The 21,805-nt window shown below is 42.0% G+C and overlaps 3 protein-coding genes across 8 annotated transcripts in view; 1 reads left to right on the plus strand and 2 right to left on the minus strand.

The window, feature by feature from the left end:
• Positions 1-12,836, plus strand: part of LOC129375847 (uncharacterized) — a 30,502-nt gene extending 17,666 nt beyond the window's left edge. The window contains exons 23-47 of one of the 5 annotated variants that reach the window (XM_055055186.1): positions 78-281; positions 367-517; positions 1,092-1,183; positions 1,276-1,362; positions 1,922-2,172; positions 2,644-2,824; positions 2,957-3,151; positions 3,282-3,432; positions 3,606-3,721; positions 3,801-3,926; positions 4,242-4,392; positions 4,555-4,727; positions 5,549-5,684; positions 5,789-5,884; positions 6,867-6,898; positions 6,979-7,096; positions 7,186-7,310; positions 7,393-7,576; positions 8,131-8,402; positions 8,468-8,594; positions 9,805-9,947; positions 10,223-10,337; positions 10,400-10,639; positions 11,017-11,137; positions 11,913-12,836. In XM_055055186.1, the coding sequence (XP_054911161.1) occupies positions 78-281; positions 367-517; positions 1,092-1,183; positions 1,276-1,362; positions 1,922-2,172; positions 2,644-2,824; positions 2,957-3,151; positions 3,282-3,432; positions 3,606-3,721; positions 3,801-3,926; positions 4,242-4,392; positions 4,555-4,727; positions 5,549-5,684; positions 5,789-5,884; positions 6,867-6,898; positions 6,979-7,096; positions 7,186-7,310; positions 7,393-7,576; positions 8,131-8,402; positions 8,468-8,594; positions 9,805-9,947; positions 10,223-10,337; positions 10,400-10,639; positions 11,017-11,137; positions 11,913-12,090 (3,765 nt within the window). In that variant the 3' untranslated portion in view covers positions 12,091-12,836. Of the gene's footprint in view, positions 1-77; positions 282-366; positions 518-1,091; positions 1,184-1,275; positions 1,363-1,921; positions 2,173-2,643; positions 2,825-2,956; positions 3,152-3,281; positions 3,433-3,605; positions 3,722-3,800; positions 3,927-4,241; positions 4,393-4,554; positions 4,728-5,548; positions 5,685-5,788; positions 5,885-6,835; positions 6,899-6,978; positions 7,097-7,185; positions 7,311-7,392; positions 7,577-8,130; positions 8,403-8,467; positions 8,595-9,804; positions 9,948-10,222; positions 10,338-10,399; positions 10,640-11,016; positions 11,138-11,912 lie in introns of those variants that run through there. The other 4 variants (XM_055055189.1, XM_055055187.1, XM_055055190.1 and 1 more) reach the window with 4 other exon arrangements.
• A 1,656-nt stretch (positions 12,837-14,492) lies between these two features.
• Positions 14,493-15,879, minus strand: LOC129375849 (C-type lectin domain family 4 member E-like). The gene is made up of 6 exons (XM_055055196.1): positions 15,803-15,879; positions 15,599-15,679; positions 15,363-15,485; positions 15,032-15,183; positions 14,812-14,936; positions 14,493-14,724 (listed from the first exon to the last, which is right to left on the minus strand). The coding sequence occupies exons 1-6, from the start codon at positions 15,876-15,878 to the stop codon at positions 14,556-14,558; spliced, it is 726 nt and encodes a 241-aa protein (XP_054911171.1). The 5' UTR covers position 15,879; the 3' UTR covers positions 14,493-14,555.
• A 4,032-nt stretch (positions 15,880-19,911) lies between these two features.
• The window catches only part of LOC129375923 (type-2 ice-structuring protein-like), a 3,541-nt gene continuing 1,647 nt past the window's right edge, over positions 19,912-21,805 (minus strand). The window contains exons 4-8 of one of the 2 annotated variants that reach the window (XM_055055299.1): positions 21,700-21,759; positions 21,417-21,458; positions 21,086-21,237; positions 20,864-20,988; positions 19,912-20,776 (exon numbers count right to left, since the gene is read on the minus strand). In XM_055055299.1, coding sequence (XP_054911274.1) covers positions 20,608-20,776; positions 20,864-20,988; positions 21,086-21,237; positions 21,417-21,458; positions 21,700-21,759 — 548 coding nt within the window. In that variant the 3' untranslated portion in view covers positions 19,912-20,607. Of the gene's footprint in view, positions 20,777-20,863; positions 20,989-21,085; positions 21,238-21,416; positions 21,504-21,699; positions 21,760-21,805 lie in introns of both variants that reach the window. The other variant, XM_055055298.1, reaches the window with a different exon arrangement.

Raw genomic sequence — 21,805 nt, forward strand, 5'->3', positions numbered from 1 at the left:
TGAAGAAGAGGATTTTATCTTCTTCAGATGGGGCTCATCTGTTGCCAGGATAACGTTCTCCTCTGTTTCTCCGTCAGTGTAAGCTCTCCATGACGGTGGACGGCGAGGTCCACAGACTCTGTAGCGAGTCCTGCGTCTCCTACTTCCGGCTTCAGAACGAATCCTCCTGGTCGTCCTGCGTCGCCTGCGGCGCGCTGCGCTGCAGCCGGCGGCTCGCCCTGCAGACCAACGGCGGCGTGAAAACCGTCTGCGGGGACGAATGTCTGCACAGACTCAAAGAGGTGCAGAAGCTAAACGTCCCTCGGTCAGAAGCTGAACAGTAATGAAATGAACAGCTCACTCTGTTTTCCTGAACTCGTTGTGCAGAAAGTGAAAACCCTGCAGCTTTGCTGGACGTGCAGAACGCCGCATCAGATGTCGGACATGGTGGAGAGCCAGAACAGCGAGGGGCAGCTGGATCTGTTCTGCAGCCACCGGTGCATGAAGGTTCACAAAGGTCAGACCTTCACTGTTCCAGGTACAATCCCATCAGTCCTGCACTTTAACTCTGCAAGTTAAAACCCGGCAGATCTGATCTATGACTTATAAACAAGCTATAAATATAACATGTTCACAAAATATCATCAGTTATGTTTGTCCCAGTTTTTAGTCATTTTAAATAAGACAAAACTGACTTAGAAATAACTTTTCATCAAGTTATAGGAGTTTGTTTTAGGTCCATAATTCTTGAATCTGGATAAAACTGGCAGATTGTTTCATTTATAAGATGGAAAAAGTGAAACTGAAGGGATTATTTAGTAAAAACAAGCTCATATTTCTTGCTGAAAATGTACTTCAAAGCTCGGTTTGTCTTATTTAAGGTGTTCTAAGTTATCAGCAATAATTTGTGTATAACGAAGACGTACAATGGAGATTGGACTCAAGTGTGATGGTGCATCAAGGTATTTGAATGTGAATGTATTTGGACTAAACTAAACATGAGCACACTATGGAAACATGTCTTATTCTTATCTTCCTGATCTTTGGATCTTAATGTCCAAAAAAAATTATGTAAAATTCTGGTTAACTTTAATTTTTTTTCTCTGTTTTAGCAGAAAACAAGTCCGAGGAGACAGACGTTAAAGACGTTAAAGACGTTAAAGACGTTAAAGACGTGAAGCCGTCGCTGGCCAGTTTACCAAAGGTGAGTTTTTGTTCTCCGTTACCATCCAAAGCCTCTTGTCTGATTTGAAATAAAAGTAAACGGTGGTGACAGAGCTGATGTCGTTTGATCAGATCAAAGAGGAGCCGGAGGAACCCGAGTATTTTCTGAGCCGCTCAGTTTCCCCTCAGAGCATCAAGGAGGATCCGGGCGCGGCCGAGGTCCGATGCACGCTCACCCAAATGACACAAAAACTAAATCTGCTTCTCATTCAAAGATAATTCACACAAATATGTTTTTATTCTTCATCCAATTTATTCATTTTATTTATATTGATTCTGTTTCATTACTTCATTTGATCATTTTTTGGCGTTTCTCTACCGGTTTCATTCTTTTCTTTCTGTTTTTTTATAGACGTATATAAATAGAAACTCTGCTCTGCTAAAACGTCTCTGATTCAGTCGGTTTTTATTCCTTTGGATTTCTGCTGAAATCCAACAGAAGGAGCTGAAAAACCAACAAAATTAAAGTATTTTACAGATTATTTCACTTATAAGATGTGAAAAATGTTTTGTTATGAGTGAAATAACCTGCCAGTGGAAATTTATTTTAAGAAATGATTTTTTTAAAACAAACTCTTTCTTAAAAGTTACGTTTAAGTCAGTTTTGTCTTAATATATTTGCTCTAGAAACTTGATAAAAGATAAGAAAAGATAATAAAAATATCTTAGAATAAAAGCCCATCAGGTTACTGAGCTGGTTCTGGTTCTGGTTCTGCAGGAGGACCTGAAGATCGGGTCGGTGTTCTCCCTGACGGAGGACTCCAAGCCGCCCCGGCCCGGTCCGGCTGGTCCGGCCGGTCCGGCACACATGGAGCTCCAGGCGTCCTGCTCCGCCTGCCAGAAGCTGCTCCTGGATGGAGAGACCGTGTACCAGAGGAAAGCCCATCCGGACCTCTTCTGCTCCACTTCCTGTCTGCTCCGGTTCCACCAGCTGAAGTCTGCGAAGAAGACGTGTCACTTCTGTCTGCGGTGATTCTGCTTCTTGACTCGGTTCAACTGGGGACCAAAACTTCAGCGTTTGATCCATTTTCATCTCTTCTCTTTCACTCTGCACTGTCAAAATAAACCTATCCCCTCCTCACCTGTGGGGGCGCTGCATCAAGAACCACTGAAGGAAACAACACAGAAACCTCTGAAGAAGACATTTGTCTGCATTATCTTTCTTTGCTAAATGTAAACAAAAACAGAGTGGTGTCAGATTTTAGCTCTAGGAAGATTTCTCTTTGTCTTTCGTAAAAAAAAACCAAAAACAGAAGCAGGAAGTTGCTCTCAGTGTCTTCAGAGTTTTTGTGTTGTTTCCTTCAGTAGTTCTTGGTGCAGCGCCCCCACAGGCCCGGAGGGGAACAGGCTGGTTTGTGAAAGAGACTTGCAGCAGTGAAACTAAATCTGTTGTAGCGGTGCAGCTTCTGCAGATTTAGCATGGATCCTTTTGGTTTCCAGGGCGATTGTGAAGCTCCAGCCGGTCCTGCAGGTTGCCGTGGACGACGTGGGAACGAAGAAGGATTTCTGCAGTCAGTCCTGCCTGTCGTCCTTCAGCTACAAGAGGATCATGTCCACCAAGCTCCCCGCCCCTCCAGCTGGGTCGCAGTCCCAGTGCAGCGTTTGCAGCAGATTCTGCATCGTAAGCCTCCCAGCTGCCTCCTCTGGTTCTGATCCGGATCAGAACCAGATCTGGCTCCGGATCTGGCTCTGATCCGGATCTGGTTTTGATCTGGATCTGGTTCTGATCCGCTCCTGGTTTTTCTTCCTGCAGAGCAGACATGAGGTCATTTATCAGGACGAGGTGCAGAAGGTCTGCAGCGATTCCTGCTACCGTCGCTTCTGCAACATCAACAACTTGACCGTGTGCGAGAACTGCGGCTCCCGCTGCAGCGCGCCGCTCAGCCTCAAGATGGAGGACGGCAACAAGCCACTGTGCGGCGCCGAGTGCCTGGAGCTACTCAAGCAGGTCGCTTCCTTCTTTCCTTCCTTCCCTCCTTGCTTCCTTCTTTCCTTTCCACCTTCCTTCTAATGTTGCGTTAGGAGTGAAACTGATCCAAACTCAGTTTAAAATCAGATGTTTTCTTCTTCTCTGACAGAAAATCCCGCCGTTGCAGCCGTGCTCCATGTGCTGTAAATCTAAACTGGTTTCTGAAATGTTTGAGAGTAAAACCAGTGAAGAAGTGGTCGAGCTGTTCTGCTCCAGCAGCTGCGTGATGGCGGCCAAGATCCAGGCCGTCTGTTCATCAGGTAACAAACTGTTGGCTTTTCTCTCCTGGTTCTTCTTCTGGTCTCAGACGTTTCCAGAAAACACAGATCGATTCTTCACGTCTGTCCTTCGCTGATACTTTCGCTCCAAAGAAACGCATCTGGGTTCTGGGTCAGAAGTTGTCCAGGATTTCTGACCGTCTCCTCCTCCTCAGGCGTCCCTCTGAGCTGCCATAACTGCAGGAAGATGGCGGCTCCTGCGTGTCATCTGGCCATGCCGGACGCCTCCATCAGGAGCTTCTGCTGCCTGTCATGCGCCATGACTTTCAAGGTGATCAAGGCTTAAATCTGCGGTGTTTGTTTCAGCCATTTGAATCTTAAACCTGCTGGATTTTGTTTTTCTGCTGCAGGAGACGCATCAAAATGAAATCACCAGAACCAGGGAAGCAGAACCTGGCAGACCGGCGCCAGAGGAGCGGCTGTGTGCTCAGTGCCAGGAAGTCATTAAAACGGCTCCCAGAGTCGTTCAGAAGAAGGTCAGCTGGGCTAGGAGCGTTTGAGCTACCGATCAATCGATTGTTCTGACGATTAATCGATTGTTCTGACAATTAATCGATTGTTCTGACGATTAATCGATTGTTCTGACGATTAATCGATTGTTCTGATGATTAATCGATTCATTATCAAAACAAATTTTTCACTTATTTGGTAACTAAATTTGTTGACAGTTATTTTCATAATTGTTCAATCACTACTAATCCAGTTACTTGTTTCTGGTGTGCCACTTGTTTTAGATCAGTTTATTTTTGGCTTTTCTGCTTTTAACGAAATAATTTCTGTTTCTTTCTCAGGATGAAGTGATTTTTGTCTGCAGCCTCGTCTGCTCCAAGAAGTTCAAGAAGCTCAACAGCATCCTGGGTGTGTGTGAACGCTGCAGGAAGAAAAGCCTCATCCACCAAGTCAAGAGGATCGACAACAAGGACTGCAGCTTCTGCAGCGACGGTCGGAAACAGATCCCAGTGATCAGCGATCAGATCCCAGTGATCAGTGATCAGATCCCAGTGATCAGCGATCAGATCCCAGTGATCAGCGATCAGATCCCAGTGATCAGATCCCAGTGATCAGCGGTCAGGAAACGTGTCGGGTTGTTCTGTCTCCCCTCAGGCTGCCTGCTGCTGTTCCACCGTGATCTGGACAGGAAGTGGGGGAAACGCTGTTCGTCGTGTTCCTACTGCCTCTCTGTGTCCAGAGCGGCGCTGTCGGCCACGGCTGCAGGCCGACGGCGGGAGTTCTGCTCCGAAGGCTGCAGGTCCAGATTCAGAACGCTGATCAGCCACGTAAGGAGAGCATCGCTGTGGGAATCGACTTCACCACGCTGCCCAGATTTCACTTTTACAACTTACCTGGAAAACAAAACATTCCTGAGAATGTAATAAGAAACTCCAACAAAGTGTTGATTTAAACATGTGAACAAGTGAAGACACTTTGATTTAGTTTCTTTTTTTACGGGTCCTTGAAAATCCTTGAAATCCTTGACTTTCCATTTGATGTTTTCAAGGTTTGGAAATTACTTAATATTCAAGCTGCAGTTTTTTAATGAAGTGCAATCAAATGTTTGATTAAAAGTCTAATTTTTGAACGATATTTGTAGATACATCAGATATTTTCACACCTAATAAAAAGACACATATTTATATATTTTCTTTCTAAAGTAAAATCAGATCAAACCTTTTTTGTTTCAGCTTAATTAGAATCATCAAAATTATTCATATTTGCTAAATACCAGGAAACTTATCAGGAACATTTGTAGAGATTTTATTTAGTAACTTTTTAATATATTTTGTTTTGGCGTTTAATTTGAGCAGAATGATAATTTACATGATCACGATGTGGTTGGTTGTTTCAGATACACAAAGATATTAATAAGAGTAATAAATGACGACATGTAATAATGAATTGAAGCTGATTTTTTTTAGTTTATTTGTATTATTTTTGTGGTGCTGGAAAAGTTTGAAAACTTACCTTGAAAGTACCTGAAAAGTGCTTGAATTTAGTGAAGGAAATGACGGCGAACATCCAGGTTAAATCTGAAATAAGTGAGGATGATGAGGATGAATCTCTGAGGTTCTGTGATGCAGAATCTGCTTCTTCATCTCAGGAGGCGAATTGCGACGCCTGCGGCCGGCGAGGGAAGCTGACGGAGAGTCTTCCTCTGCCGGGGAACGTCAAGCATTTCTGCGACCTGAAATGTCTGCTGCGCTTCGGGAAGAACGAGGAAGAGGAGCAGGATGAAGGTAGCGTGACTTCATCCTTAATCTGAGGCTGAGGCCAGACAGGCAGGAAGAGCTCTGATTGGTCAGAGAGGCAGGAAGACATCAGATCTGCTTCCTGTTTCCAGGATCTTCTCCTCCTGGAGGACGCCTGGCGTCTTCGCCGGTCATCACCAGCGTGGTTTCGCTGTCCGGCGGCCCGGCAGGACGAACCGCACCGCTCGGTACCACTCGGACCTCCTCCACTTCAAATCTAAAGATTCTGGTCTATTTATGGAATAAAATCATAAAAATGAATGTTTTAGCTCATTTTGATCAGAATAGCTGTAAAAATGTTCAAATGAACCTAAAGATGAGTTAAAAATAAAACTTTATCCTCAGTAGAACAACAGAACAAATGTAATGAGGTAAAAGTCAGCTGCTTTTATTTCTAGTGACATTTAATTTCTTTTAGGGATTAATAAAGAATTTTGGAATTTGAGTTAAATTAATTTAAAACATACTAGTCAGCCTGCGAACTGCAGAATCTGTAAAAACACAAAACCTTTAAGGGTTTTTGTCTGGTTTTAAACCTTTAAGTGTTTTTGTCTGGTTTTAAACCTTTAAGTGTTTTTGTCTGGTTTTAAACCTTTAAGTGTTTTTGTCTGGTTTTAAACCTTTAAGGGTTTTTGTCTGGTTTTAAACCTTTAAGTGTTTTTGTCTGGTTTTAAACCTTTAAGTGTTTTTGTCTGGTTTTAAACCTTTAAGGGTTTTTTTCTGGTTTTAAACCTTTAAGTGTTTTTGTCTGGTTTTAAACCTTTAAGGGTTTTTGTCTGGTTTTAAACCTTTAAGGGTTTTTGTCTGGTTTTAAACCTTTAAGGGTTTTTGTCTGGTTCTAAACCTTTAAATGTTTTTGTCTGGTTTTGAACCTTTCAATGTTTTGGAACAGATGATATAAGACAAAACTAACTGATCAGAAGGAAACAGGAGCTTGTTTTAAGTAAATAATCCCTTAATATCGATTTAAAAAAAGTGTCACTGGCCAATTATTACAATTATTCCAAGACATTTTCCAATGTTATAAAGAAGTAATCAATATTCAGTGATTATTGCTCCCATATCTTGCTGAATGCTTATTTTTAAGTCAGTTTTGTTTCATTCAGATGAAGGTTTTTGGTGATATTTGGTGTTTTCAGTTTCAGCTCTAACTCCATTCTGCCTCTGCAGGACTTTTCTCGGACATCCAGGCTAAAGTCCATGTAAGTCGACAGGATGACGGATCTGATCTGAAACGCGAACTGAATCGTTGCTGATGGATATTTGCTGGTTTTGTCCCCAGGCCAGCGTCCAGACGGCTCCCAAACAGCTGAAGAACAAGTCCATGCTGTGCGTCCCTCTGGTCCACAACAAGGCCGCGTCCTGCTGCGTTCAGACTGTGGACACGGCGTCACAGACAGGTGGAAGAGACCAAAACCCGACTCCTGACCCGGCGGCTCGGGGTCAGCTAGCTTTATTGAATCGTTTTCTTCTTCTTCTATCATTAAAGTGACTTTTAAGCAGAAGAGCCGCCAGGTGACCCCGGCTGTTCCTGTGCCGGTTCCCGTCTTCGTCCCTCTACCCATGAGCCTCTACAGCCAGCTGGCGCTGGTTCCGATGGTTCTGCCCGTTCCGGTACGCGAAGCATCTTTTACGCTCTAGAAAGGGTCAGGAAATCAGGCAGTTTGACCAGGGATGGACGTGTGCTTCCCAACAGCTGCCGGTTCCCGTGTTTCTCCCAGAGGAGAAGAGGAAGGAGGAAGAGGAAGAGGACGAGGAGGAGGAGGAAGATGGCTCTGAGGCGGCGGCGGCGGAGGAGGAAACATCGGCTGCATCTCTGCAGCAGGAGCTGAGCTGCCGACCACAAAGACAAACGGAGAAGGAAACTGAGTCACTTATTGGTAAGAAATGAGTTTGGTAAAATATTTACTCTTCTGGACGTTTCCACTGCAAAAACACAAAGAGGAAACGACTCCAAATATTTTCTTTTATATTGATTTTTAAAAGTTCCTCTGGCAGATTATTTCACATAAAAAATACATTTTTTCTTTTTATAAGTGAAATAATCACTTCTTCCTTTCAGCAATTAGTTTCATCACAGAATGTAAATCTACAGAAGCTTTAAAACGGTTGGATCAATACCGATGGATCGATTATTGAAATAATCACCAACTAATTTAGTAATCAATCAATTAATTATTCATTTCACTATTCTGACTCAAAAAAGACTGATGTTCAGAGACTTTAAATATTTTGGGTTTTGCATCATTTGCTCCAAATTATTGAACGTTTTACTAAATGAATCCTGTTATTGCATTTTAGGCAATAAATATTTATTTTCTTTTTTAGAAAAATGAATTGAATTATTTGTCTGTTTGCCTTTTTTAATGTTTTTATTATTGTGTAAAATAATAAGTAATGAAATGAAAAATAGAATAATTAATTTCTGTCTGAGTTTCAGGAACCATCAGCAGCTACATGGACGGTTTGGGCTCGGATCACCAGCCCGGTTTCAACCACAAAGACTTCGAGTCTGACTGCAGCCCGGAGCTATTCAGTCAGAACCAGACCCGCTGCATCCCTCCTCCAGAACCTGAACCGAACCTCCTCTCAGGCCCTGACCTCCCTCCTCCTCCTCCTGCTGGACTAACAGGTCCAAACCTGGATTCTTCAGCAGCTGCAGGTTTGGGTGGCAAGACTGAGAACAACAGCCAGAATAACCTGAAGGTAAAAGCTGAAATGGTTCTGGTTCTGGTTCTGGGCGTCAGACTGACTCTTTCCTTCTGCTTCAGGGAGAAAACGCAGAAGAAAGAAACGAGATGCTGAATCTCAAAGTTCTGGACAGTCGGGTTGGAGTCGATGCCTGGAGGAAATGGATCCAATGGAGAGAATCTCAAACCAGTTTGGACCTCCTGCCCAGTATGTCCGTTTCTTTCCTCCCATGTGTGTCAAACCCGAGGCCCGAGGGCCAAAAGTGGGCCGACACAGCTCCTTATGCGGCCCCAAAAACTCAAAGGGAACAAAGAAGAACCTGAATGCTTAAATATTATTTTATCAATCAAATCATAGCAGTTTTTATCTGAGTTATGACGAGTTATCGCAATCAGTTTTCTGCGATTCTACGATTATGGAAACTTGCGTAACATCAGCAGATCGCCTCACCTTTTGCAAAAGTTCTGCAAAAATGGTGAAAACATTCAGTTTGAGTGATGCTAACTCTACAGCAGAGGATTAAGTCCCAAGAAAAACTGACATTTTGCCTTTTTTTTTCTGAAAGTTTTGAGACTAACATCAAAATTCTTTGGAAAAAAAAAAGAATTTTGAGAAAATTCTGCCATTTGTTTGCTTGGCTGTAATCCTCCCGCCTGCAGGGGGCAGAACTTCTCATTTTACTCTGCTGCCTTACTTAAGGTTATCTGTGAAACAAAAAGTCACATTAACTGTCATATATAAGCGCAAATATTGCAAAATTACCTGTTAATTTTTCAAAATGAGCTCAACAAAATCAGTGGTTTGATCAGAAAGTATCACAAAAATCCTGGAGTGACTGAAGAAAAGTTCATTATTTAGCAGTTTGAAGAGTTTTATCAATACATTCTGGAGCCGCCGGCCCTTTAAGAACATCCATCATGATTTGGTCCAAAACAAAGATCAGCCCAAAGGCTGCGGCCGTGATGCTGACCCTTCGTCTCACTTCCTGTCTGTGATGCTGATCCTTCGTCTCACTTCCTGTCTGTGATGCTGACCCTTCGTCTCACTTCCTGTCCGTGATGCTGATCCTTCGTCTCACTTCCTGTCCTGTGATGCTGATCCCTTCGTCTGACTTCCTGTCCCGTGATGCTGATCCTTCGTCTCACTTCCTGTCCTGTGATGCTGACCCTTCATCTCACATCCTGTCTGTGATGCTGACCCTTCGTCTCACTTCCTGTCCCGTGATGCTGACCCTTCGTCTCACTTCCTGTCTGTGATGCTGACCCTTCGTCTCACTTCCTGTCTGTGATGCTGACCCTTCGTCTCACTTCCTGTCTGTGATGCTGACCCTTCGTCTCACTTCCTGTCTGTGATGCTGACCCTTCGTCTCACTTCCTGTCCGTGATGCTGACCCGTCGTCTCACTTCCTGTCTGGCAGCGGCTGGCGGGCTGGACGTCCTGCGATACTCTTCCTCTGAGCTGAGCGACGGCCTCTTCCTCTTCATCAGGGAGGCGAAGCTTCGTGAGGAAGACTCCGGCTCTCCAGACGGCCTGTTCTTCCTCTGCCTCAGCATCCAGCAGGTATTCTCCTCTCCGCTCTGTTTTCACCTCCATCCTCAAATCCTTGAGTTTAATTCAGAGTTTTCAGGTTTGGAAACTGATTTTCTGTATAAAGTGTTTCATATTCAAACAGCAGTTTAATAATAAAATGAATTTACTTTTATGTTCTACTGATCAGTTTAAGACAAACTGTTTGGAACATTAAAAAAAACTAAATGCTAAACTAATAAAACAAACTTTAACCTCAGACTGTCATCATTTATGGTTGGAAATGTTTTTGTTCTTGTTTTTTGCAGTATTTGTTTGAAAACGGACGTCTGGAGAACATTTTCACCGACCAGAACTACCAGAAGTTCTCGTCTGAGCTCACCAGGATCCTGAAATGTTCCCGACCTTCACCGTCCGTCCACCGTAAGTCGTGTTCCTCCATCTCTGTTCCTCCATCTTTGTTCCTGCAGCTCCTTCCTCCGCAGGCGGCGCCCCCTGCTGGGTGGAGGAGGAGTTTCTGTGGCAGTGCAAGCAGCTGGGGACGTCGTCCCCCATCGTCCTCCTCAACACGCTGCTCTTCTTCTGCTGTAAGAACTTCGGCTTCACCTCGGTGGCGCAGCACCGCCGGCTGTCCTTCGCTAACTTCACCAGCGGAACCAGAACCGACGGCGAGACCAAGGTCCTGCGGTTCGACCCGCCGGAGTCCAGGGACGATGCTGAGACCGGTACCGATGAATACACTTCAATGATTAATCGCATTTCATTGGTTTATTGAATTTGATTGATTTGTTAAATGTAATTGATTTTTTGATAAACATTTCATTAATTTGAATTAATGGAATTTTATTCAATTAATCAATAAAATTATTAAATTTTATTTACTGAATTTGACCAATGATTCAATAGTATTAATTCAATATTTGAGATTTACAGAATTTTATCAATTATTTGAATTTTATTGATTAATCAGATTTCATCAATATTTAGAAAAGAGCAAAAATTGACTAAATTTGGCACAAAAATCAAAAATGTAATTTTTCAGTAATATTTCAGGAAAAATGGAAACTTTTTCTGTGTATGTTGTTGTTTTTCTGTTCTTCAGGTTCTGGCGGCGTCCCGGCGAAGAAACGCAGGTTAAACCAGAATTTCCTGGAGATGCAGGAGAACCTGGAGAACCCGCTGCGCTGTCCGGTCCGGCTCTACGAGTTCTACCTGTCCAAGTGGTGAGAACGTCCCCGCGCGATTGGACCCGCCAGCCGACCTCCCATCAGTTCAGAGAAACCGGAAACGTTTTCTTTATATTCTCATTTATTGAAATTAATCTGCATCAATATTCAGTGAAGTTTCAGTTAGTTTTCCGTTTTCTGCCTTTATGTTTTGTAGAAACTTTAATCCTCTGCTGCAGAAAACCAAACACATGAATAAGTTGCGGGAAAATTTAGAAAATAAATGTATTTTTTTATTTTTGAGTCTGTATCGTCACATGGTGTCTCTCAGTTAAAGATAAAAAAAGTTAATTGTGTTAATTCTGTGTTGCCATCTGCTGTTCAGGAGGAGAACTGCGGTGCCTGCAAACCAAATCCTGCTTTTGACTATAATTTATCCAGTGATTAAATTTACTGGACTAAAAACATCAAACAGCAATTTATTTTAGTTTAAATCGATTCTTTCATCTTTTGTATTTTCAGACATCTGGACTGAAAAAAGTAGCAGCTTTATAGATCTGAGTTTCTACTTCTTTCTGCTCCTTTTCATTCAGGTTTTATTTTAGTTTTTATGTGAACTATCAATATTTATTGATTAGTGGATCTAAACGTATTAAATGCATCCAAACCAAAAGCTTTAACTATTTTAGTTGATTTTAGTCAGTAAACTAAAATATTCTGTGATGCAGGAATGGGGATCAGTTTGTGTTTCCTGCAGCACCAGTTTCCTCTCTTATTTGTTAGATTTAAGGTTGAATAAAAGCGTTCCTGCTGGCTGTCTCCTGTTTTCCAGCTCCGACTCGGTGAGGCGGCGCAGCGACGTTTTCTACCTGCAGCCGAACCGCCGCTGCCTTCCCAGCAGCCCCCTGTGGTTCTCGCTGGCGCCGCTGGACGACGCCACCATGGAGGCCGCCGTCGTTCGATCGCTCGCCGTCAGAGAGCTGACGGAGCGAGACGGAGGAGGAGCCTGAGGGAACCAGCGGATCAGAACCGGCCAGCCGGAACCAGGAGTTGATTTTCTGATGTGGTTTGGGAAAAATGTTTAAATGAGAGAAAACTGTTTCATTTCTTCCGTCAGAAACTTCTGTTCATCTTTTCTACACAGCAACTCAACTGGATGTTTTTGGATTAAAAATCATTTCTATTATTTTTACATAATATTGCTGAAACAGCAAAATTAGTCTGAATTACAGTTGCAGTCGTTCTAAACTGGATCTTTTGTTTGTTTTTGTCCCATTTGACTCAGTTAAATCATTTCATTAATAAAATCTTTGAAAGTTACTGAAGAATTAACACGTTTGCCTTCATTTTGATCATTTCCTACAAAGGAAGACAAACATTTCCTCCTCACGTTTGCACAAAGTTGGAAAATAAAACATTTTTTCCACCAGATATAAAAAATCTGAGCCAAATTTTGCCTCTTTTATAAATTTCTCAACATTAAGAATGACATATATATGCTTTCATTCATTGACTGAAAGGCTGGTTAAAGTGATTGTTGCTCCTTTACAATCAAAAATTTCATGAATGTTTAAAATTTGAAGTTGTTCCTGTTTTTATTTCCAGACTCAGATTCTTCAGAAAATCTGATCAATTTGTTTTAAATTCAAACATGAAGGAATCAAATTTACTCTCATTTGGCAGAAAGTCAAAAATAAATAAATGTGGAAGTGAAATATCTGCATTTTTCTTTCCCACCAATGATGTCCAGAATTTGTCTCGGGTCCAAGAAGTAAAACAAAACATGATAAATATTTATATCATATTTAGTTTTTATTTAAAATGACTCTCTTGTCTTGATCCGGTTTTTCTCTTCTGCGCGGCGCCGCAGTCTTTGTCGTCCCTGTTGTTCATCCCTCCATCCGCACACGGTTCCCCCCGCCGGGTTCTCTGCTGTCCAGTTATCCGGCTCATTTTTCTGCTGGTATCTTTGTTAAATTCGACACAATTATAAATAAATAAAAATTTCAAGCAAAGAAGATTTACTTGTAAAATTCCATTCATGCTAATATAATTCAAAGTATTTCACAGGAAAAAAAAAACCCTGAAATTATTTTACAAAAAGGTAACAGTTCAGACCATATTTAAAATATTGAGGAATATTTTAAAAAAGCCACAAAAGTCCAGTGACTTTAAAGGACTTTTAAGGACCTTTAAAGGTCCTCCACTTGCAGATTGTTTTTTGTACAGCTGATTTTAAACGACGCCTCCAGTTTCATGAGCTGCTGTCAATATTCATCTCTAAAATCCCCAGAGAGATTTTTATTCTCACCACGCTGCCAGAAGAACCAAAATACACACCACAGGTTCAAAACAGGACAAAACTCCTCCGTAATTCTCAGGAATGATGATGTAATCATGAAGTCCTGATGTGGATCACCTTGTGTGCAATAAATAAAAATATTACATAATTTCCGCAGGGGAAATGCCAGCGCAACAGCAGAAAAGTGACAAACAGCCAAAGCAAATAGACTCACATGAAGAGAAGAATCCAAATTTTTAAAAACAGCATTAAGAATAAAAAATTGCAAGATGAGAGTAAAACTACAACATAAAATACCCTGCAGTTACAGAGAGGCGAGCAACCGGTTAGGATCATAATAAAAGTTATTCTAATCTTGTGTGAATGTTTATTTGTGGGTTAAATGAGGCCAACAAAGAGGACAGGGGTTAAAGGTCAAGCGCAAAATATGAAACTATCATGGGAGGAAACTGGAAGTAGAGAGAAATAATGAACTCACAGTTTGATCTGCTGATATTAAATAATGTTGCAGTTGGTTGATTATTGGTGTGTTTGGTTTTCCATAGGTTTTTCTATTTAGTTTGTTTTCCAGTGTTTCTTAGTGATTCCAGTTATGTTTCTTGTTTCTGGTTATTTCTCATGTTTCTCAGTCCCAGTTATTCTCTGATTATTCTCTCTCCTCCTGCCCAGCAGATCATGTCTTTGTGCAGATCTCAGGATACAAGCCTCTCATTTTCCTTCACAACTCTGAATTTTCACTTCTGCTCTCTTCAGTCCGTTGTGCCTCCTGGATGGAAGGTTTTAGTTTTGTTATTTAAGGATGGTTTGTGTATTTTTCTAGCATGTTGGGAAGAGAAGCTGAAATGTGACTTTACGTTTTTAGAAGCAGATTCTCTCTTGTTTTGTCATAATGACCAATAAACAAAATAAAGAAAACTTTAAATGATCTACCCGTCATACAAGCCAGACAGATTCTCAGTTCTGCAGTTTATTTAACAAAACTTCATTTATAATCTGTTACATCAAGAGCTGCTGTGCTTGAAGCTGATAATATTTTATAAATCAGACACCAACTGAAACTTATAGGAATAATATGAAAGTGGAGAAACTGATGTTTCAACATGTCTGGAAGAAAAGTTTAAATGTTTAAAGAACCAGAATCTCTGCAGCTTGTTTTATAGACTGAGCTGAACTTCAGACACAGTGATGAGCTGCTGCTGGTTTCTCACAGATACTTTTATGAGCAACATTACAGTCTTTATCAAACCAACATCTCAGATCATGAGTTCCTCCTCTCTCTCCCATCCTCACACAGTCTTCATTTCTCCAGTTATCAGGCTCCTTCAGACTCCAAAAGCTCAAACTAAGAGACAAAGAACAGAAACAGGAAAAGTAAGATCTGTGACTTGGATTCTCAAAATAAACCAAGATGTTTTCACTACAGTCAAACCTTTTATCCAGAGGAGATCCGTCCATCCAGAGCCATTTTCCTTCTGTCTTTGAGTCCGTCAGTCCGATCCAGAACTTGTCCTCATCGTCCTCCATCAAGCCTCTCAGTCTGACCTCCAGGAACATCTGAACAGGAGAATTGATGAAAATGTCTCAGAGATGAAGAATCATGAAGATGAGATGAAATCATAGAGAAGCTGAACCTGCAGCAGAGTTCATACCTGCTCCTCTCTGCTGTCGATCTTCACCAGGTCTGATCCCCGATTAATGCAGAAGCGTCTGCTGTCAGTCCAGGAGGATTTAGTGCTGGAGAAATAATAACAGTTTCCTCCATGTGGCTCCCATCCTGTTTCACACTTCAGACATGTCAGACCTTTAAAGACAAAGACTTTAGTGAACCAGGAGGAATAAATCTCTAGATGTTTGTGTGATCTGGAGACAGCAGGAGGCGTCTTCTGTCCTGCAGCTACAATCTAACTTCCTGTCTCTGTCGGTCCATCAATGTCTCTTTAACATCATTAGAATGAGACAAAGATCAGATCATGGACTTACTTTTTGCTTTAGGAGGTGGAGGACATGTTGGACATGATGGACGTGATGGACATGATGGACATGATGGAGGTTTTGGACATCCTGGAGATGCTGTTGTAAAAGTTGAACTCCCAGGTTTCATATCTTTAAAAGATAAAAGTTGTGATTTCTGAGTGAATTGTTTTTACAGAACAGCTTAATAAAACAAAATGAAACATTAAGAAACAATTATGAAAAGAAAAATATTTTGAGGAAACCTTTAAACTCTGACAGATTTCTCCTCAGAGCTTCATTCTCCTCTTTCAGGGTTTGGAGAGTCTGATTGTTTAGTAGAAAAGCTGATTGGAGATAAAACAGTGAAGCTAAATAAATATAATCATATTCATATGAAACTCACTCTGTATTTTCTGCTGACATCTAATAAACTAAAATTCTGCCAAAGTTAACCAACATGAACTCACAGAGTCTGTAGATGACGATGAAAGCAGCAGCCAGCAGACCGACCAGAACCAGCAGAACCGCTCCCCTGGCTGGCATCTTGCAGGTTCTGCTTGGGTTTTCACCTGAGGAGAACAGAACCAGATCAGAACCTGGAGACAAACTCACAGAAACTAACATCTGATGTCATTAAAATCACTGAGTTTCTGTATTTTCCATTAACGTTGATCTTTTCTCACAACAAAGAGGCTTTTTCAGTGTCGGTGAATTTTGACTTCTCCGAAGCAGCAACTGGGACGATTTGTTCAAAAAATTCATATATGCAGAGAAATGGAAGTAGAGAACACGCCTACGCCCGTCACTAGGGGCAGTGTTATGAGAGGAAGTGAGGTCATCTGTTCCTACTAACTGCTTTCTGCTAAAAATGAGCAATGAGGGAAATAACAGCTTGAAAACCACAAGGACTATTTTCAGTCAGAGTTAAGGCGTTAACATTGGCAGGCCTACAGGCAGACTGGTGATCAATAAACAACCAACCGACCGACCAACCAACCAACCGACCAACCAACCAACCAACCAACCAACCAACCGACCGACCGACCGACCAACCAACCAACCAACCATCAACCAACCAACCAACCATCAACCAACCAACCAACCGACCGACCGACCGACCAGCCAACCAACCAACCATCAACCAACCAACCAACCAACCAACCAACCGACCATCACCAACCGACCGACCGACCGACCGACCGACCGACCAACCATCAACCAACCAACCAACCGACCGACCGACCGACCGACCGACCAACCAACCATCAACCAACCAACCAACCGACCGACCATCAACCAACCAACCAACCATCAACCAACCAACCAACCGACCGACCGACCGACCGACCAACCATCAACCAACCAACCAACCGACCATCAACCAACCAACCAACCATCAACCAACCAACCGACCGACCGACCGACCAACCATCAACCAACCAACCATCAACCAACCAACCAACCGACCGACCGACCGACCGACCGACCGACCAACCACCACCCATCAACCAACCAACCAACCAACCGACCGACCCACCGACCGACCAACCATCAACCAACCAACCAACCAACCAACCGACCATCAACCAACCAACCATCAACCAACCAACCGACCGACCGACCGACCAACCATCAACCAACCAACCATCAACCAACCAACCAACCGACCGACCGACCGACCGACCAACCAACCAACCCATTGACCGACCATCAACCAACCAACCAACCATCAACCAACCAACCAACCAACCAACCAACCGACCGACCGACCGACCGACCAACCGACCAACCAACCATCAACCAACCAACCAACCAACCGACCATCAACCAACCAACCAACCATCAACCAACCAACCAACCAACCAACCGACCATCAACCAACCAACCAACCAACCAACCAACCAACCAACCAATTGACCGACCATCAACCAACCAACCAACCAACCATCAACCAACCAACCAACCAACCAACCAACCGACCGACCGACCGACCGACCAGCCAACCAACCAACCATCAACCAACCAACCAACCAACCGACCATCAACCAACCAACCATCAACCAACCAACCAACCAACCAACCGACCATCAACCAACCAACCAACCATCAACCAACCAACCATCAACCAACCAACCAACCATCAACCAACCGACCATCAACCAACCAACCAACCATCAACCAACCAACCAACCGACCGACCGACCAACTGACCGACCGACCGACCGACCGACCGACCGACCAACCAGCCAACCAACCAACCATCAACCAACCAACCAACCAATTGACCGACCGACCAACCGACCGACCGACCGACCGACCGACCGACCAACCAGCCAACCAACCAACCAATCCTATCCAGAACTTGGATCGGATCGGACTCTGCAGGGCCACAGGGGACCAGTGTCCAACAGCAGTTAAAGATAAACACACAGCTAACTAAGGACAAAACTGAGAACAGTGTTTCAACATTTACTACATTTTAATAAACTGATGTAATTATGAGCAGACACAATAATTAAAACTCGACAATTTTTACTATAACTATGAAGGATAGTTTCATAAAATATGATCATGTTTAGATCAGATCCTGCAGTAAATATAATAATAATAATAATAATAATAATAATAATAATAATAATAATAATAATAATAATAATAATAATAATAATTTGTAAAGCATTTTTAAACAAAGTGCTGAATAGTTTGTATTCAGAAAATCAATAAAATCAGTAAAAAAAGAATCAAACAGAATTTTCTGCGTTTCTCCTCAGATTTCTCCTGGTTTATTGATGTTGTCAAAGAATCAGTTTGTGTTCAGTCTGTTGCTGTTTGTCTGATGAAGAGGACTCACCTCTGACTGCAGCTTCTTCATCTTCCTCTTCATCGCTGTGAGGACGTCTCATCATGGAGACGCTTCACTCTGAGGACAAACAGAGAAATAAACTCATTTCATCTCTAATCTTTCTTCTATTCATCTACGCTTTGCTAAAATGAATCAATCTAAAATGTGAAAAACAAGGAATTACTAAGGATCTATTTTTATAGAGGGAGGTTTTGAATTATTGAACATAGATTTATGACTAACCAAGAATTGTATTTCAATAAATCAAAACGAGATAAAATTAATTCAAACAGAAGATATTAAATTACAGACAACAGTTGGAGAACGGCTGCTTCTATTGAACTGAATGTTTTAAAACAGAAAAATATATTTTTATTAAAATAAAGGAAGAATAAGTTGGAAAAGAAATCAAATATTTTTACTGAGTATTTTTTGGAGGGAAAATCATCTGAATTCACCGCTGGACGTTTCAGACAGAAGATCCCGTCAGCTTCCCGTCAGCTTCCTGTCAGCTTCCTGTCAGCTTCCTGTTTCACAGCTTTATGTTGAAAGAACTTCCTGCTGAGCTTAAAGTCTTAACTGAAGAGGAGGATCCGCTTCTTTCCTCTTTACTTACGTGTTAGTCAGACATTTACACACGTAGTTAAATTAATTTTAGACATATTAATCATTCCGCATCGATCTGAAGTCAGTCTGGATAAAATGTTTTTTGTCTCTGCCTCCTTTTGCTTGATTGAACTTCTAAAAATAACCAGATCTTTATCGGTAACAGTTCCTCTCATTGATTGAACTGATAATTTGTCCCAGTTAGATGTAGATGTATCAAGTTGGAGGTTTTGAATTTCAAATGTTAAAACGTTTACGACCAAGTTCAGCCTCCACCGGCTGCAGATACAAAAACATTCCAGTTTATTGATATGGAAAAGTTGTTCTCTGGCATGAATCTAAAATCCTCCCCACCGTCAGATGGAGGCCTGGCCTGGAGACGATTGGCCCACCAGCCAGGTGTCAAACAAAATGACAGTATTTTCAAAACATCTTCCACCTCACAGAGCAGCTCTCCCCACAACTCCTCCACTCTGCTCCTCCAGACTAGCCAGCAGCAATTAGCAAACATCTGCTGAGCTCATTATAGGAGCCGCTGCTCAGAGCAGCTGGTGAAAACCTTGTTAGAGGGTTTATAGAGGAGCCATGCTGGGATGGCTTCCTGGAGGCGGAGCTTCAGAAAGAGCAGGTTTTAAAGAGACAGAGACCCAATTTCAGGGTGTTTAATTAGGAAGAAAAACATTTCTTTTATATTTGATATGTACAACATTTGATTGTGTTATGAAAATACATAAAACTGCTCCTTTAAAATGTAACATTTAGATTAAATTAGAATTTATGTTGGGACAAACTCAAATATATCTCAGATAGTTATGACATTTGCAGTAATGAACCCTGATGACTTTTCTTTGACTCACGTTCTTTTCCATGCAAATACAGTAGATAAGTTACCTCTGTCTACTAACCATTTAATTTAAAAACATAGTGAGCTGGATAACATTTCACTATGTAGTGAGATTTAGAAACATCCCAAACCTGCTGGCAGCTCCTTCAGTGCCGCAGATGTTTTCTGCTCCATAAATAGTTTCACTTTGCAAACTGTGAGAATCTGAAGTGAACCAGAAAACCGGTGAGTTCATCTGACGCCTTCGACCAGAAACCCATAAACATCTCAGTTCCTGACTGCAGCTCCGTCCTTCAGTCTAAATGTCCAGTCCGATGAACCAGACAGAGATCAGTTTCATGCAGTTTAAAGAGTTTATTCATGACCCTGAGAGCCACATGAACAGCTGCTGCTGTAAGATGATAACATGAAAGCTGGAGCTCTGATGCTGGATCTGATCTTTATTTTTCTACGTGGAAACATGATGAGTCATGCTGCAGAAACCATCATCCATACGACATCATGCAAAGCTTTACACACAACATAAGCTGATGGAACAACAGGAACTACTTTATGTTGGGAGTTTCAGTTCTCGATGTTCAGCAGGTGAACTGTGAACATGAACTGATTCAGTTGTAGCTGCTGTTAACTAGTAGAGATGTTCTGGTTTTCCACATGTCCTGCTCTCTGTGATGGATCGTCAGAAGCTGCAGAGCCTCTGAAATGTTCTGAGCCGAGTCACATGTGGGGTCCAGAACCACCAGAACCAGAAGCAGAAATAAATCCTCTGTTAAACTCTGATGGAAAAGTTCTGCTGCAGGTTCTCCTGAGCTTTTCTCTTGTTGATCTGCTGCTGCTGCTGCTGCTGATTAGAAAATTACTAAAGCTGATAGGAATAATATGAAAATGGAGAAACTGATGTTTCAACATGTCTGGAAGAAAAGTTTAAATGTTTAAAGAACCAGAATCTCTGCAGCTTGTTTTATAGACTGAGCTGAACTTCAGACACAGTGATGAGCTGCTGCTGGTTTCTCACAGATACTTTTATGAGCAACATTACAGTCTTTATCAAACCAACATCTCAGATCATGAGTTCCTCCTCTCTCTCCCATCCTCACACAGTCTTCATTTTTCCAGTTATCAGGCTCATTCTGACTCCAAAAGCTCAAACTAAGAGACAAAGAACAGAAACAGGAAAAGTAAGATCTGTGACTTGGATTCTCAAAATAAACCAAGATGTTTTCACTACAGTCAAACCTTTTATCCAGAGGAGATCCGTCCATCCAGAGCCATTTTCCTTCTGTCTTTGAGTCCGTCAGTCCGATCCAGAACTTGTCCTCATCGTCCTCCATCAAGCCTCTCAGTCTGACCTCCAGGAACATCTGAACAGGAGAAATTGATGAAAATGTCTCAGAGATGAAGAATCATGAAGATGAGATGAAATCATAGAGAAGCTGAACCTGCAGCAGAGTTTCATACCTGCTCCTCTCTGCTGTCGATCTTCACCAGGTCTGATCCCCGATTAATGCAGGAGCGTCTGCTGTCAGTCCAGGAGGATTTAGTGCTGGAGAAATAATAACAGTTTCCTCCATGTGGCTCCCATCCTGCTTCACACTTCAGACATGTCAGACCTTTAAAGACAAAGACTTCAGTGAACCAGGAGGAATAAATCTCTAGATGTTTGTGTGATCTGGAGACAGCAGGAGGCGTCTTCTGTCCTGCAGCTACAATCTAACTTCCTGTCTCTGTCGGTCCATCAATGTCTCTTTAACATCATTAGAATGAGACAAAGATCAGATCATGGACTTACTTTTTGCTTTAGGAGATGGAGGACATGATGGACATGATGGACCTGTTGGACACGCAGGTGTAGAACTTTTATTCCCAGGTTTTATATCTATGTTTAAAAGATGATAAAAGTTATTTTCCAGTGAATTTGTTTGTTTTGCAGAAAAACTGATGAGAACAAAAATGAAACATTGAGAATCAATCCTCTGATCCCCACAGATTAAATACAATCTGTGAACTATCTACAGTTTAAATAAACTAAACTAAATGTAAGTCTGAGCCTTGAGGGAAACATTCAAACTCACCTGAAATATTTTTCCTCACAGTTTCTTTCAGGGATTGGAGAGTCTGATTGGTCTGAATGTCTGATCAATGAAAAATCATGAGTGAACAATATTTATAAAAACTTTA

Source organism: Poeciliopsis prolifica, unplaced genomic scaffold (assembly GCF_027474105.1).
Source record: "Poeciliopsis prolifica strain line A6 unplaced genomic scaffold, Auburn_PproV2 SCAFFOLD041, whole genome shotgun sequence".
NCBI lineage: Eukaryota > Metazoa > Chordata > Actinopteri > Cyprinodontiformes > Poeciliidae > Poeciliopsis > Poeciliopsis prolifica.